General features: G+C 38.0%; 1 protein-coding gene across 1 annotated transcript; it reads right to left on the bottom strand.

Annotated features, from left to right (window-relative positions):
- LOC8057195 (threonine--tRNA ligase, mitochondrial 1) lies at positions 4,218-12,597 on the bottom strand. The gene is made up of 20 exons (XM_002464074.2): positions 12,204-12,597; positions 11,750-11,987; positions 11,551-11,610; positions 11,353-11,442; positions 11,034-11,108; positions 10,791-10,919; positions 10,611-10,700; positions 10,016-10,104; positions 9,817-9,913; positions 9,639-9,725; positions 9,432-9,516; positions 7,269-7,363; positions 7,132-7,164; positions 6,770-6,856; positions 5,958-6,050; positions 5,600-5,692; positions 5,288-5,509; positions 4,894-4,965; positions 4,669-4,740; positions 4,218-4,525 (listed from the first exon to the last, which is right to left on the bottom strand). Exons 1-20 carry the CDS (start codon positions 12,518-12,520, stop codon positions 4,430-4,432), a joined length of 2,220 nt encoding a protein of 739 aa, XP_002464119.1. The 5' UTR covers positions 12,521-12,597; the 3' UTR covers positions 4,218-4,429.

The following is a 16,523-nucleotide window of genomic DNA, read 5'->3' as shown; positions in this document are numbered from 1 at the left end:
TGAACATGTCCTCCCGATCAAAACATTTCTAAAAGTAAGACTGTCTTCACTTCTAAAATCAGAGATGGGATGGTCTATCTCACCTCGTTCTCAAACCAAATGCACCTTAAAGAGGACGAAAATACGAGAAGAAAAGCAAAAAAGATAAGAACATTATGGATATTTCATCATTTGTATCTAATATGAGAAGTTGTACCAAATGTTCTTCTAGAGTAATTGCCTAGAGATAAAGAAAGTTGTTCCATAAAAAACTAGAGCAAGAGCAGTTTTAAGGGGTGTTTGGTTGAGGGTGATAAAATTTAGAGTAGGCATTGTAGCATTTTTGTTTTATTTGATAATTAGTGTCTAATTATGGACTAATTAGGCTCAAAAGATTCGTCTCGCAAATTATCCTCTAGCTGTTGTTTTGTTTTTATAAATAGTATATATTCTATACTTCATGCATGTGTCCAAACATTTAATGTGATAAATAATAAAAAAAAATACATACAACCAAACAGGGCCTTAGTTGAAGCATGCATAATTAATGTCCTTTTAGCATTGGCGAATTAAAAGCTCCAGGCCTGATGGACTTCATGCTATTTTTTTCAAGCGCTTCTAGAGTATATTGGAGAATGAGTTGGTAGAGGAGGTGTTGGGAGCACTGTAGAATGCAACGGTTCCGACGAGATGGAATGACACTACCATTGTTATGATCCTAAAAATTGACATCCGGAGAAGGTAACTCAATTTTGTCCCATCTTGTTGTTGTGTAACGTGGTGTATAAAATCATCTCCAAGATGCTATCAAGTAGACTCAAAGTTATTTTGCCAGAGATTATTAGTAAAAATCAGAGTGCATTTGTGCCGGGCAAATTAATTACTGATAATATTTTACTGGCTTATGAAAGTATACATACTATCAAGAAGAAGAAGAAGGGTAACAAAGGTCTCTGTGCAGTAAAAGTGTAAAATGTGATATGCATAAGGCGTATGACAGAGTGGAGTGGGTGTTTTTAGAGAAGATTATGGCAAAGCTTGGGTTTGATCAGAGATGGATTAAATTAGTAATGGTCTGTGTTACCTCTGTGAGATATAATGTTTGTTTTAATTTTGTGGAAACAGAGATTTGTTTTTTCACCATCCACAAGTTTGCGACAAGGTGATCCATTGTCACCATATTTGTTTCTGATGGTTGCTGAGGGTTTGTCCTGTATGATAAGAAAAGCTAAAGGTAGGGGTCATCTGGAAGGGGTAAAAGTGTGTAGGGGTGCACCAACAATCTCACATCTTTTATTTGCTGATGACTCACTTATTATGATGAAGACGGACAAAAGGAATGTGGACTGTTTAGCCGGCATTCTAAATAAATATTGTGAAAGTTCAATACAGAGGTGGAGGACAGGACAGAGGTTTGTCAAGCTCTTAATATCATGACATGATCTTTAAATGATAAATATTTGGGACTAGCATCGATGGTGGGAGTGGACCATAGTGATTGCTTTCGACATCTGATAGACAGAGTGATTACCCGAATTAATGGGTTGAAGGGAAAAACACTCAGCTTGGGAGGGAAGGAAATTTTCATTAAGTCCATTGGTCAGGCCGTCACAGTGTATGCGATGATGGTTTTTGAATTTTTTTAAAAAAAAATTGTAAAGGAATCACATATGCTATCTCGCGGTACTGGTGGGGGGATAATGATGAACACAAGAGGATTCATTGGCAGGAATGGTGGAAGTTGTGCTTACCAAAAAATTAAGGGTTGCATGGGATTCAGAGATTTGCAATCCTTTAACTTGGCGATATTAGCCAAACAGGTTTGGAGGCTTCTGTGTGATCCAGACTCGCTTTGTGCCCGTGTTCTCCGAGCTCGATATTATCTTGATGGTAATTTGTTGAAAGCTAGAATGAGGAATGGTAGCTCATATACTTGGCAAAACATCCTAGCAGGGCTTGAATGTTTCAAACAAGGATATATATGGAGAGTTGGGGATGGATCTCGGATCAATATTTGGGAGGATCACTGGATTTCGGGAAGCCACAATTTGAAGATTCAGACGGCCAGGAGAAATAATTTAGTGTCTATAGTTGATGAATTAATAAATCAAATAACATCATCATGGGATGTAGACTTGGTGAAAGCTATCTTTTGGCCGACTGATGTACACTGGATTCTACAAATTCCTTTAACCTTTGGAAGGGAGGATTCAGTGGCATGGCACTTCAATAGAAGTGGCCGGTTTTCTGTTCGGTCAGCCTATCATTGTCAGTGGTAGAAAAAATTTGGACAGAACCATCATCAAATTCAAGCTAGTACAGCTTCAGGAAGTCAATTATGGAAGAAACTTTGGAGATTAAAAGTCTCGGAAAAATCAAGATCTTTGGGTGGCGGGCGTTAAAGGGGTTGATGCCCTGTCGTGCCATCCTTGCAAATAGGATGTAGGGGAATCGAACGGATGCCCAGTTTATCAGCATGGAGCAGAAGATATCAAACATATGATGTTTACATGTGATCGTGCAAGGGAGGTCTGACAATCGCTTGGCATCTGGGAAAGATTACAGTGCTTCCTAACCTTTGACAGATCTGGTTCAATAATCATTGATGATATTATTAGAAGTGAATAGCAGATAGATGCATTAGATGTGGATCTGGCAGAGTTGGTGCTTACTGTTGGCTGGTATAATTGGTGGGAGCGTCGACAATATGTACATGGGGAATCAATCCAACGACCCTCAAGATCAGCTATGTCTATTGTAGCGCTAATGAAAAATTATAAAGCGGCAAGAAAGAAAGGGTCACAAATACGACAGGGATAGTTAAAGCCACCAGAAGGGAAAGTAATGGTGAATGTTGATGCGACCTTTGATGAGGATGAGGGGTGTGGTAGTGTGGATGTAGTCATAAGAGATAGCACGGGAGGAGTCTTAGCTGCTACCCATAGCTTTATGCCACACTTGGTAGATGCACCGTTGACAGAAGCCTATGCATTGAAAGAAGAATTGATGCTAGCGCAACATATTGGGTGCAACAGGTTAATTATCCAATCAGATTGTATGGAGGTCGTAGATACAATGAAAGATGGAGGTTTTACAGCGAATTCGGCAGTCGCCTTATATGATGAGTGTAATATCATATGGAGCAGTTTTTCAGGATATTATGATTGAACTTTGTAAGAGAGAGGCAAATCAAGCTGCGGATAATCTAGCAAAAAGAGCGATGCAATGTAAGCAGAGTTGTACTTGGGACGATGAGCCCTCTAGCTTCATACTTGATAGCCTAGCAAGTGATGTAACTATCCTGAATGAATAAAGAATGCTGAATTGTTTAAAAAAAATAGTCCATACCGCTATAGATTGATGATATAAAATTAAAAAAAAATCCCTTTCCACCTGAATGAATAAAGAATGCTGAATTGTTTTAAAAAAATAGTCCATACAGCTACAGATTGATGATATAAAATTAAAAAAAAATCCCTTTCCATCTTATCCCGTTGCGGTAGCTCTCAATGGAAGTGGTAACCATGGATAACGTGCGAAGATTGGATGTCATCTGGGTATAAGGGCATGTTTGGTTTTATGGGATTTTTTTATCACCCATCATATCGAATATTTGGATAAATATATTAAGTACTAAATATATAATATTTACAAAACGAAAATAATAGTTAGAGAATAATTTGCGAGACGGCTCTTTTAAGCCTAATTAGTCCATAATTGAACACTAATTGTCAAATAAAACAAAAATGTTACGGTGCCTATTACATTTTATCACTCGTGTACCTCATCAAGGAGCTGCAGCAACGGGAGTATGAACACAACTAGGCTTTATAGTGGAGTAAATAGGATTTTGGTGATTAGTGGAGCATAAATATGACTAATGTATGTGAGGCTTCAAACCTTGGTCTCTATCAATTATGGCACAAAGGAATTCGAAAAGATTAAGGATACTGTATAAACGAATGTAGGTTGCAAACATTCGTTAAGTAGTGAGTAATAGGTCTTTGTTCATACTATCTGAGGGAATTTGATGTGGTTCCGCACATAGTAGAGCCAGTAAAAAAAAGCTGATGTGCTCATATTTGCTAAGTTGTATTTTGACACAGTTTTAAGAGTTTCGAACCCTTTGACACGGTTTTAAGAGTTTCGAACCCTAACAGGATAAATCGCAACAAAAATGATTTTGATCAACGTGGCGATGGTGTTGGGTCGCAGGAAGGTGAAGATATCGTCCAACAGAAACGTAAATCACTGGAAGTCAAGTTTTTTTTTACTAGTGGCAGTATTTAACTTCACATCTGTAATTAACAAAAAAAAACAACCTTTGAGTAGCTTCCCACCATACAAACAAGAATAGTAACACGAGGAACTCAATGCTGATTACTAAAAACTCGTCAAAAGCACAAACGAGAGTCAACGACTGAAAGTATGAAATTATGCAGCATCAAAATCATCTGAAGGCTGCGATTTCCTCCTTCAAACGTGTGACGAAGCCATCTACGCTCATTGTGGCCAGGTCAGCATTGTCTCTTACCCTAACGCAGATCTGCAGTACACAAGGGATCTCCACGTCAAACAGCAAGGAATCAAATCTATTTTGACGTGCATCAATATCTGAGGGTGATACACTGGTACACAAGTACACGGCATGTAGAAGAAAAATAATGGCACGAGGTAAAGAGGACTTACATTTCCAGTCTCGGCCTCTTGTGCACCTACGACAAGAATGTAGTTGAATTGGGCTAGTTGGGCTTCCCGTACCTGCAAGATTTATTGAGAGGTCTCACGGTTGGCTACATGCAATTCCTTCTTTTTTTATTGAAAAATTTGCATAGGGCACGCAAACAAATATAAGAACAAGAAATTAAAAGAAACGGTGCCAAAGCCTAAAAGAGCTTGGTAATTGGGAAGTACCTTCTTTTGTATTGTCCTGTCACTCGCGTCAATATCAGCATGAAAACCAGCTTCATGTAGAGTGGCAAGAACCTGTATTAGAAACAAAAAGATCATCAGCATCATTATTAAATGAGCAAGGTCCAATTTTGTCTACAGCAGTAAAAGGGAACAAATATAACATGAACCCATAAGATAGTATGGTAAGCTATCAAAGGTAGCAAGGTTACATTAAAGGATACGTGTGGACTCATAGGCAATTCCACACAGCAAACCGCAAAGAATCATCTAAAATACCACAACTGGTGAGGACCACGAAGTGGAATAAAACTCAACAGAAGGGTTTTTTTTAAAAAAATCACAACAGAGAACTATGAAGTCAAGTCAGTTTTTATAGTTATAGACCGCCATTTACCTGTTTCGCATACTCCACTGAACCAGAAGAAACCGAGCAAACAATGGCCTGGCGAGGGCTTAGCCATAAGGGCCATTTACCATTGTAATGCTCCAAAAGAATGGCAAACATCCTTTCAACAGAACCTAGGATTGCCCTGTGTATCATCACAGGCCTTTCAATTTTGGCTTCATCCTCAGCAGAATAAGCCAGCTTGAACCGAATGGGCAGTTGAAAATCCAGCTGTAACAGATAATAATATAAGTATAAGATCAGATAAAAAGAGAACTGATTATTTTAATTATTTAATGACAGAATAACATTCAAGGGAACCTGTAAGGTTGCACACTGAAATTTCCTCTTAAGGGCATCAAACACACCAATATCAATTTTTGGGCCGTAGAAAGCACCATCGCCTTCATTAATCTGCAGGAAGGCATCTATATAAGTCCTCTCAATACAAGGCAATGTTATGGGAAAATAATGTTGCACAATGTGCATGCACTTCCTCTGTGATTTTAGTCAGAGCCAGACAATGACATGATAATTGAGTGAAAGACTTTTTAAATGCACCAAAAATATTGAATATTGTGTACAAATGCAAATCTAGTCTAGCTCTAGTATATATAAGCATAATAAAGGCATGGAAACATCAAGGTGAAAAAGGCTGTCATAGTCTTTGTGGAGGTACCTTCCACGGCTTCCCAAACTCATTCAAAGCTTCTGTCAATTGTTGCTCTGCTTTGTTCCAAGTTTCAATTTCACCTAAATACTTCTCTGGTCTCTGGAAAAATGGCATCATGATCAGGTTAGAGTATTAACAAAGAAACATCAAACTATCACAAGGTTATCAATATCCTTTGAAGCTCAGAGAATTCATTAAATCTTAGCGTTTTGCCCCAAAGATATGGAAATGGGAAGTAGCAAGGATGCAAAAACAATGGAAGTAACAATGTAACATACATAGTCATTCAAAATTTGGTTTTTTAGATCACCATAAGTCAATATATCAAATCCAATCAAGCTGTCTGGAATTAAAAACTCAGGGAAACATCAAATGCTAGAAGAGAGATTGCAAGATCTTGTCATGAACTTTACAAGTCAAAGTTTCAAAAAAAAAAACAAGATTGTATACAACATTATCTCAATATATTTCAATGAGGTAATAACAAGCAACTAGCAACCATGAACAAACATTAGAGTGACCGCCCAGATTTTATAATAATTCTGAAAAATATGTATGTGATAACATGCCCATAGCTACATAAATATCACGTATTCAGCGGTGATCTTGTGATTTGAATTTATCAGAGGTTAGCACATAAGTATAGTATAAGTAAGAATATATTAAAGCTGATTGTTAAGCAGTTCATCCTGCATATTAAAGCTGCAATTTACAGCTCCCAGATTGTCATCATTTCATACCAAATGTTAAGCATATATTCTGGTTCCTATCAAGCAGAAATGCCATCAGTATAAAAGATAAAAAGAATAGAAGAATACCGTAGACAACTCCAACTCATATTTGAAGCCAAATATCTCGTAAACATAATTGATGAAGTCCAAAACAGCCTTAACTTCATCCTTGATCTGCAACAAAAACAAACTTTTGACAAATGTAGGAATACATGTACTGTCAGAGAAAAAGGAAGAAACAGTAAACACACTATACAACTTGCTAATGCAAATTAGAATGTATGCAGGGTGCTGGTGTTAAGCACTTAAGCATGTAAAAGTAATCATCATAACATCATACACTTTATGTAGATTATACAGTATAATGATTACTAATGGAAGTACAACACGATTCATTCTATTAATGCTAGAGGATAATAAAAAGCATGGTTTACACAAATAAAACCTACTTGGTCTTCTCTGCAGAAGATATGAGCATCGTCCTGCCAGAGCATAATAAAACATCGGAAAATTAGTATGGAGAGAACACAATTATCATTGAATATAACTGGACTGAAACAAACAACTCACAGAATAGATGTCTTACCTGCTGGAATCTTCTAACACGTGTCAAACCTGTAAGAGCGCCACTAAGCTCATTTCTATGAAGCACTCCAAAATCAGCCATGCGTAGAGGCAACTCTGTAGCAAAAGGTAAGACAGCCAAAGGTTTGTCGAATCAACAAATGCACAGTAATGTTAGAAAATTAAGGGCCCCCTCGAAAATGAAGATACTACAGAAGGATGACTGGAACAGCATTAGTTAAGTTTAAATTGTTCATTTGGTTCCATTTGGAGTTAGTATCAATGACAAAGCGATAATATATGGGATCCTATGGATCCAATCAAGATTTGATCCAAGTTTGATTGGGGATAAGTATAAGAGGAGTTGGTTTGATTCCAAGCTGTTGTTAGCGCTTATGTTGTGTGCAATGTCATCTGGAGGCAAGCCGTGAAAATTCTCCAATACCGAAAGTCCAAAAAAAAACAGCAGAAGTCTCCCCTATAATGTTATTCTTGTGCAACAAAGTTCATGGTGTTTATAGTCGGACACAGACACACAGCAGTCGTGTTTGTTACATGCACATAGCATATCTTACCCAAGGACCATCTAATGTGGCATTAACATGATTCTGAGCACTTAATAAAGTGGGCTCATACTTAATCTCTTCATAATTCTACAGCTCAAATGCTTTTATACCTAGAAAATTGTGCTTAACAACACATAAAAAATGTGATTGTAGACAAGCTCAGGTACCAGATGATGATGAGACAAAGCACCAAAGATCAATTAAAAAGTGATGAACTAAGGATAACAAGGAAATAGACAGAGCATTATATTTGCCACGAAACTACAGCTCAGAAAGTAAGAAGTTTTAAGCCATGAGCTATATGGGACTAGGGCGTGGCCCACAAATTGGTTTGCCCACTGAAAACTTATAGCCAAATCCATGTGGCCCTAGGCATGGCCCAGTGAACCTCCCAGCCCAGCAAGACAGCAGCCTGCCTACTCGTGTTTGTCCTACCTCCAGCCTCTCCTCTTGATGTTTGACCTCTCCACTCACTCTTTAATACGTTGGTGCAAGCAGCACTCACATGAAGGCAGCTGCCCCCCTCCCTACTCCACAATGTGAAACCCAAGCGCAATCATTGGCATGGCTAAATTGGGCGGCAGGATGGCCAAATCAGACAAATGGGGATGACTGGCAAACACTGCCAAATCAATTAACGAGCAAGCCAAAGAGATGCAGGGAAGCAGCTAACAGAGGCTGGATGCATAGACGCCTGTGCGCAGAGCGCTATGCTTGTGCCATTGTGTACATGGACAACCGCTGGCCAACGTTGGAGAGCATGGCAGCAGCCTGCTCCAGCAGGTACTATTGAAGTCCCCATTCCTGTGGTCATGCCAGCTGTGAGCCAGCAGTTAGGACTAGCTCCAGCCGTGAAGAGAGAGATCAGCCTCACAATATAAGGTTTTACCTTCTAGATAGTGGATAGTTTGTCTTTGTACAAATCTTTAAGATGTCAGTATATTGTTTAGTTCTAGAAATGACTTCATGCCCAATTGATCACTGGTCAGCAGTAGTTTGCTGAAGCATACTTGTTCCATTCTAGTCTCTCAGTCAAATTTGTTGAGAAAAAAAAATCTCTCATTCGCATTTGTTTACAAGCTTCATAAAATGGTGCTGTTTTACTACCATTTGCAGTTACAAGTGTTGAGAGAATAATTTCAGCAGCGCATTTTGAGAACAAGCTAAGAAACAGTATACAAAAACAATATTTGAATGATTCTTGGTTATATATATCTATCGAAAAGGAATTTATTCTTTTTCTATAAGTGATAGTAAAGCCACAACCTTTTGTTTACGAAAGACCCCTCATCCAATTAACTTTGTAGTATCCATTTTTAGTTTGCAAGGTTATGATTCATGAACCATTATCTTGTATAGATAGATTGAAGAACTATTTAGTTCTTTTATGAATGTTTTTCATTAATGCAAAATATTTGGCTCTTATGTGTTTTGTACACCAAATGTGAAGTCGTTGACTATAGGTATGTGGGCCTGGTGTGAGTTGCTTAGGCGCTTAGATAGTGGCCCTAGGCATGGAGATTTATCAGTTCACAACTGCTTTAAGCTATTATGGTGAAAGCAGAAAGGTTCAATTAAAACAAAGCAATTTATAATACAATGATTAGGAAGAAACTCACCTCTGTATGACCGAACCCTATTAGCAAACATTAGACAGTGGCCTGGACAATTCATTGGCTTAAGTCCAAATTCCTGCTTCTCAATCTGCACAGGAATTGATCCAACAAGCACTCAGCAGATGTTGTAACTCAGTGATGAGTCTGGGACACATGTAATGTACAATAAACTGACATAGATTCTGCTGCATAATCTATGACTGCACATACCTCAAAAACAAACATGTTCTCCTTGTAGTTTGCAGCGTGTCCAGAAGTTTCCCAGAGTTGCATATTGTACATATTTGGGCTCAACACCTATAAGATCAGCATAAGGAACAAAAACAGTGGAATTGAACAGCGATGTCTATAATCTAACTGAGTAAGTAAATAACAAACTAATATAAACCTCTTGGTATCCTCTAGCTCTGTACTGTTGCCGCATGAAGTCCATCAGTTTGTTATATATCCTAGCACCATGTGGAAGGAAGAAGCAGCTTCCAGGACTGCACAATTGTAAATACAATCACTAATTCACCATTAACCAGAGATGTCACAATGAGATATGAAAGCAAGGAAAGAAAGAAACATAAACAAGTTCCGTGTACCTAAGTTCATGGAAAAAGAAGAGTTCCTGTGCTTTCCCTAGTATCCTATGATCACGTTTCTTAGCTTCCTCTAGAAAATGTTTATATTCCTGCAAAGTGTCATGTAATAAACATAGACACAAAAGATGAGAATAATAACAAAAGAAAATGCAAGCATATCATTCAGGGACGGTCCGACAGATTATATTAACACAGATCTGAAAGGCATGGCCTGTCTTGATATTCGTAATGACTATAGTTACCTGAACTTATCAGTGCATCAGAGACACGCTAAATTAAAGTTTCACACGATTACCATGCAGCGTGTTGAGCACATTATCCCTAACCCCATAACCCATGTTAACAAACAGGTTCCGAAAAACACAAGGAGATCTTAAACACGGTTTCAAGGTATTCATTCAGAGAAAAGTGTATGACCATGTTTGAAACTTTCTGCCAAGTCAGATGCAGCACATGAATCATGAACAAATAATTTATGCTAGTATCTAGAGTGCAAATATGACAGACATGTTCAGCAGGGTTATATATTAGTAAACAGATTGCAATTGTCCATGTCACCAGTGATAGCATCATAAGCAGAAATTCAATTATATACCGTGAGTCGTCGAGAATCAGGGAAAGAAATTCCATATACTCTCTGCAGGCTTTCGCGGTCCACTTTTCCTCTCCAATATGATGATGAAGCCTGTATATTTACATGTGTGTATACATATGAAATAGCCAGTTCCACTAAAAAGAGAACCAGAAGAATAGTGCACAATCAAAGAATTATTACCTTCAGACAAGCAAAAGCTTTGACGAAGGAAGTATTTGGGATGTGTGGCCCACGGCATAGGTCAACTAAAGGACCGCACCTGTATACTGTAATGGTCTTGTCCTCGGGCAACTCATTAATGATTTCAACCTGAACATATAATTCATTTTTTTGTAAGAATGGATGGAAGTCATATATATTTAACATAAGCAGAAAAATAATATAGAGGAATGAAACAAACAGGACAGAAACAAGGAAGGTTACCTTGAATTCATTTTCAGCAAACATTTCAAGAGCTTCTGCCCTGCTGACCTCGATGCGTTCAAATGGTTGCTTTTCCTGCACCAAGTGAGATTTAATAAGTAATCACCATCTAAGAACACAATGTTTCTAGCTAGAGTGCTTCACTGATGCCACAAAAACAATGCAAGACATGGATACATTATTAGCAATTTCAAAATCCTGAATCACCGCATGTACTTGGTGACCTATAACGCATTGAAATAAGCCATCCAGGTAGATAGTGCCCACAAAACAAGTTTGGCATAAGCTTAAATGAAATGAGTTAAAATTCAAAGCATACCGCAACAGCCTTTTTAGCTTGGCTTTCAATGATACCAAAGTGCTCCTCGTTCAATGTTTGATCTTTGTAGTAAGCATCATAGTAGAAACCCTTAGCATGTCAAGTGGAAACATTTCAGAAAGCAGTTCAACAACAGATAAGATGGTTACATTAAATTAATTAAGCTTTAAGCTGATGATATTTGAATCATTTTCATACCTCCCCTCTTGTGGTGCAAGGCCCAATACACAGCTTGCAGCCATATGCTCTCTCAATAGACTGCAAATTTACATGAAAAAATGAATTGTCACATACAAATACTGAAACTCATTGAATAACAAAATAGCATGAAAAGATACGACAATGTTTTAAATAAAAAACATGCTCGAAGACATGAACAAGCGAAAAGCCAACTCACTTCTCCAAGAATATGAGCACTTGAGTGCCAGAAGGTGTCACGGCCTTCATTGGTATCAAACTTGAACATTTGCAATTTACAATCACTTTCGAGTGGCCTCCCCATATCCCAGAGTGTTTCGTCCACTTGAGCTATCAAACAACTAGATGCGAATCCACTTGATATCTCCTTAGCAATATCCATTGGTGTTGTTATCCATTTCTTCCCTTCCTTGATAGCTCCATCAGGCAGAGTTACCCTGAAGGGCATGGCGCCAAACAATGGTTCCGAGTGAGAATCAGCATTATCAAGCAAGCAAACAGCAGTTGGTACAGCAAAAACTACGAAGAGTCAGCAGTTCAATTTCGTGGTGCCATATGAATTTCATAAGATATAAACTTAAGTGCGGATTATGATTCACCTGCATGACTCTAATTCGGGAATAACCCCGCAAGCAGATCGTTAGAACACTCACTTGATAACTTCGCCGCCGATATTCAGCCGCTCGACGGCCTGCCTAGCCTGGATCTCCTCGAACAAGCGAATCCTCTTCTGTGTGACCGCCTCTAGGTAGGAGTCGTCGCGAGCGACCAGGAGCGAATCCGCGGCGGGGGCCTTGGCCTTCCCCTTCCCCTTTCCCTTCGCGTCCTTACCAGCAGAGGAACCCTCACCCATCGCGTCGGCGGCGAAGTGCTGGAGGAAGAGGCGGGCAGGGTGGAGATACGGTCTGGCGAGGACTCGGGAGGTGGGCTGCCGGACGAGCAAGAGGCCTCGCCGGATGCACTCTAACATAAGCCTAGGCGGCGGCGTCGCGGGATATGGCGCTCGCCGGTCGCCTCTAGGGTTTTGGTTTTAGGCCCTGTTTAGTTCCACCTAAAAAAATTTCATCCATCCCATCGAATCTTTAACACATGCAAGAAACATTAAATGTAGATAAAAAATAAACTAATTACACAGTTTGGTTAAAAATCGCGAGACGAATCTTTTAAGCCTAGTTAGTCCATGATTAGCCTTAAGTGCTACAGTAACCCACATGTGCTAATAACAGATTAATTATACTTAATAGATTCGTCTTGCAGTTTCTGACAAGTTATGTAATTTGTTTTTTTATTAGTTTCTAAAAACCCCTCCCGACATCCTTCCGACATATCCGATGTGACACCCAAATAATTTTCATCTTCAATCTAAACAAACCCTTAGGCCTGTTGGACTTGTTTAGGCCTTGTTTAGTTCACTTCAAAAATAAAAAAAAACTTTTCAAGATTACCTTTAGATTAAATCTTGTGTATAGAGCATTATTACTTTTAAATAAAAATTAACTGTACAATTTATCTATTAGTCGCGAGATGAAACTTTTAAACATAATTACTTCATGATTGGACAAAGTTTGTCAAATAAAAAACGAAAATACTACAATGTCAAAATTCAAAAAAAAATAGATCTAAACAAGGTCTTAGTTTTTTTTTGCAAAATAGACACTATAGCACTTTCGTTTGTATTTGACAAATATTGTCTAATCATGGACTAACTAGGCTCAAAAAAATCGTCTCACAAATTACAAGTGAACTGTGTAATTAGTTTTTATTTTCGTCTATATTTAATACTTCATGCATGCGTTTAAAGATTTGATGTGACGGTGACCTAAACAACTTTGGAAAATTTTCTAGGAACTAAACAAGACCTTCCCAAAAAAAATGCAAAATGTTCAAGGTTTTCCATCACATCGAATCTTATACGACATGCATATAGAGCATTAAATATAGATAAAAAAAATAACTAATTGTATCGTTCTCATGTAATTTGTGAGGTAAATTTTTGAGTCTAGTTAGTCCATGATTGAACAATAATTATCAAATACAAACAAAAATACTATAGTAGCATTTTATAAAAATTTTCAAGAAGTAAACAAGGCCTAGATAAAAAAAATTACATTTTGACACCGTAGCATTTGATACTATAGCACTTTTGATTATATTTGGCAATTATTGTCCAACCATTAACTAACTAGGCTCAAAAGATTCATCTCGTAAATTATAGGCAAATTATATAATTAGTATTCTTTTAGTCTATATTTAATGCTCTATATATGTGCTGCAAGATTCAATGTGATGAGAAATCTTGAAAAGTTTTTGAATTTTAGGATGAACTAATCAAGGCCTTACTCTGGGTTCGTTAGACCAAATCATACCATATAAATTTGTTATAATTTGACTTTTCTTAGCGAGGCCGGTTGGATGATTTCTTTATTAGAAAAAATAAAATTACTTTATGGATGAAGCTATTCGGCTTAAAAATCATCGAACGAACTTTCCTAAATTTAGATATAGCCTTGTCTCAACTTCAAAAGGATAAGAGATATAAATAAATTCCATTGATTCCTATGCTCTATTTTTACTTTGCAACTTATACCATGTTCCTCGCTCTCTCACCTACAACAACACACACAGGTATCTCTCTCATACAAGTATGTTACACATCTAGCCATATTAACTTAATAGATATATACTTAAATTGTGATTATTGGTTTTAACTTTTAAGCATCCAACCTGGGATAATAGGTTAATATTAATGTATAAATAGAGTGTTTTGAGACAAAAATAAACCTCCAAAATAAAAACCCATCCCTACAAATACTCTATTTTATTTATTTTTTTCTATTTTTATTAAGGTTCCACGTCACCTTACTCTTAGTAAATTCAGAAGCTAATGTCTTTAAATCATCATCTGAAGTACCAATTATGACAGTTCTAGCTCCTTGCGTACAAAATCACTAACCGTGCATTGGAACCTTATTTTTATGAGAGATATATTTTTAGTTAAATACACGAGCGCTGCTTAAACTTATAATAATATGTCATTTAGGTTCACAAACTTTGAAAACATATTTTTGTTTCCTAAGCTTGTTGAGTGGTGCCAAAGTGAGCAACATAAACATCCATACACCAATACAAGGAGATAAATAAAAAAGAGGAAGAGATTTCGGAGTGTCTTGTCGGTTGACTGAGGTCTCAAAAAGGGATCCATTTGCACGCTAGCATTATACTCCATCCATTCGAATTTATAGGTCATTTTGACTTTCCTATATACATAACTTTTGTTATATAATTAGACATAGCATATATCTTTTTGTTAAATTAATATATCATATATATATATATATATGTATATAGAAAAAACTATGTATCTAGAAAAACTAAACGATATATAATTTGAAACAGAGAGTGTGTGTTTTAAAAGGCTTGACAGAGTCGAAATGATTGTAGACAGAAATTTGGGCCCATGAGCATGTATGCGGAAATTAGGCCTAGAACCGATTGCCTTGCCCGTTTGTTGACAGCGTTCTGGAATGGGCTAGAAATCTGCGAATCGAGGCCGGAGGAGGTTAAGCTGGGACGTCCCGGCCCAAACCTCTGTGACTGACCGCGGGGCTTCTTCGGCTTCCGCCGTTCCGCAACGGTACGCAGCAGCACGCTCGCCGGCGCAGCAGCTCCCATGCTCGTTCTCTCGTTCATGGCTCTACCGGCAACAAGGTAAAAAAAGTTCCCACCTAGTAGTTTAACATCGGCGACATATATCACTGCATCCACAGCCGCAGCACGACACCGGCACAGAAACATATCATTTCGCACGAATCTCCGTCAAAGCTTTCGAGGTTATCTAGCGCGGCACTAAATTAGGTAGCAAATCATCGCTTCCCTCCCTTAACCGAACTACGTAGAGTACTATGACTTTGTTTAGATGTGAAAAGATTTTGGATTTCGCTACTATAGCACTTTCGTTTATTTGTGGTAAATATTGTCCAATCATAGACTAACTAGGATCAAAATATTCGTCTCGCGATTTACAGTTAAACTGTATAATTAGTTTTTATTTTCGTTTATATTTAATGCTTAATGCATGTGCCGAAAGATTCGATATGATAGAAAATCTTAAAAAAAATTTGGTTTTTTGGATAAACTAAGGCCTTGTTTAATTTCGAAAAAAATTCAGATTTTAGCACTGTAGCATTTGCGTTTTTATTTGACAAACATTATCCAATCATGGACTAACTAGGCTCAAAAGATTCATCTCGTGATTTACAGGCAAACTGTGTAATTAGTTTTTATTTTCTTCTATATCTAAAGCTTTATGCATGTGTTCCAAGATTTGATGTGATGGAAAATCTTGAAAAATTTTTGGTTTTCGGGGTGAACTAAACAACGCCTAAACAAGGCTCTAGTCCTAAAAGTGAGAAATCACGTCAACCTACTGCGGGCAAAGGAGAGGGGGAACATCTCATCACGTACACCGCCGTACACGCATGGCGCGTCTGCATCCATCATCTCGTCCACCCTCACACCCCGGTACTCGTAGTTGGCGCGTCGCGGGCCTCGGTCTCGGCATCCGCGCGTGGTCACGCGGCTAAAACCAGAGCTCCTCCTCATAATCAAGTGCATCGCCAGTCTCATGCATGCGCATTCCCCTCCCCGACCCGCCCGATCGTGATCGATGAGCACAACAATAATCAGGCCTTAGTTTAGTTATTGTTTAACCGTACACTACCTAGATTCAAAAGATTCATTTTATAAATTATAAACATAATATATAATTAATTATTTTTTAATCTATATTTAATACTTAATATATGCATCTAAAATTTTGATTTGATGAAGAATCTTTAAAAAAAAAATTGGGAACTAAATACGCCTCGGCCACGCTCCGCCGAGCCCCAGCCGTCAGCCGGCCCCAATCGAGGTGACGAGGTGCGTGAGGGCCTGCACTGCAGGGGAAGAAAAGTTGTCGATGGATGGAGCCG

The sequence above is a fragment of the Sorghum bicolor genome, chromosome 1, assembly GCF_000003195.3.
Source record: "Sorghum bicolor cultivar BTx623 chromosome 1, Sorghum_bicolor_NCBIv3, whole genome shotgun sequence".
In the NCBI taxonomy this organism is placed as follows: Eukaryota; Viridiplantae; Streptophyta; class Magnoliopsida; order Poales; family Poaceae; genus Sorghum; species Sorghum bicolor.
The sequence above is the reverse complement of the archived record's forward strand: the minus strand, read 5'-3'. Positions and strand labels throughout refer to the sequence as shown.

What these genes read in the sequence shown, in the direction of transcription:
- LOC8057195 (XM_002464074.2), bottom strand. Translation starts at nt 12,520, where the DNA reads ATGTTAGAGTGCATCCGGCGAGGCCTCTTGCTCGTCCGGCAGCCCACC. An exon ending in CTTGCACCACAAGAGGGGAG is followed by an intron (nt 11,443 to 11,550) that starts GTATGAAAATGA and finishes TGACATGCTAAG; the next exon opens with GGTTTCTACTATGATGCTTA. An exon ending in TCTTCTGCAGAGAAGACCAA is followed by an intron (nt 6,857 to 7,131) that starts GTAGGTTTTATT and finishes TTTTTGTTGCAG; the next exon opens with ATCAAGGATGAAGTTAAGGC.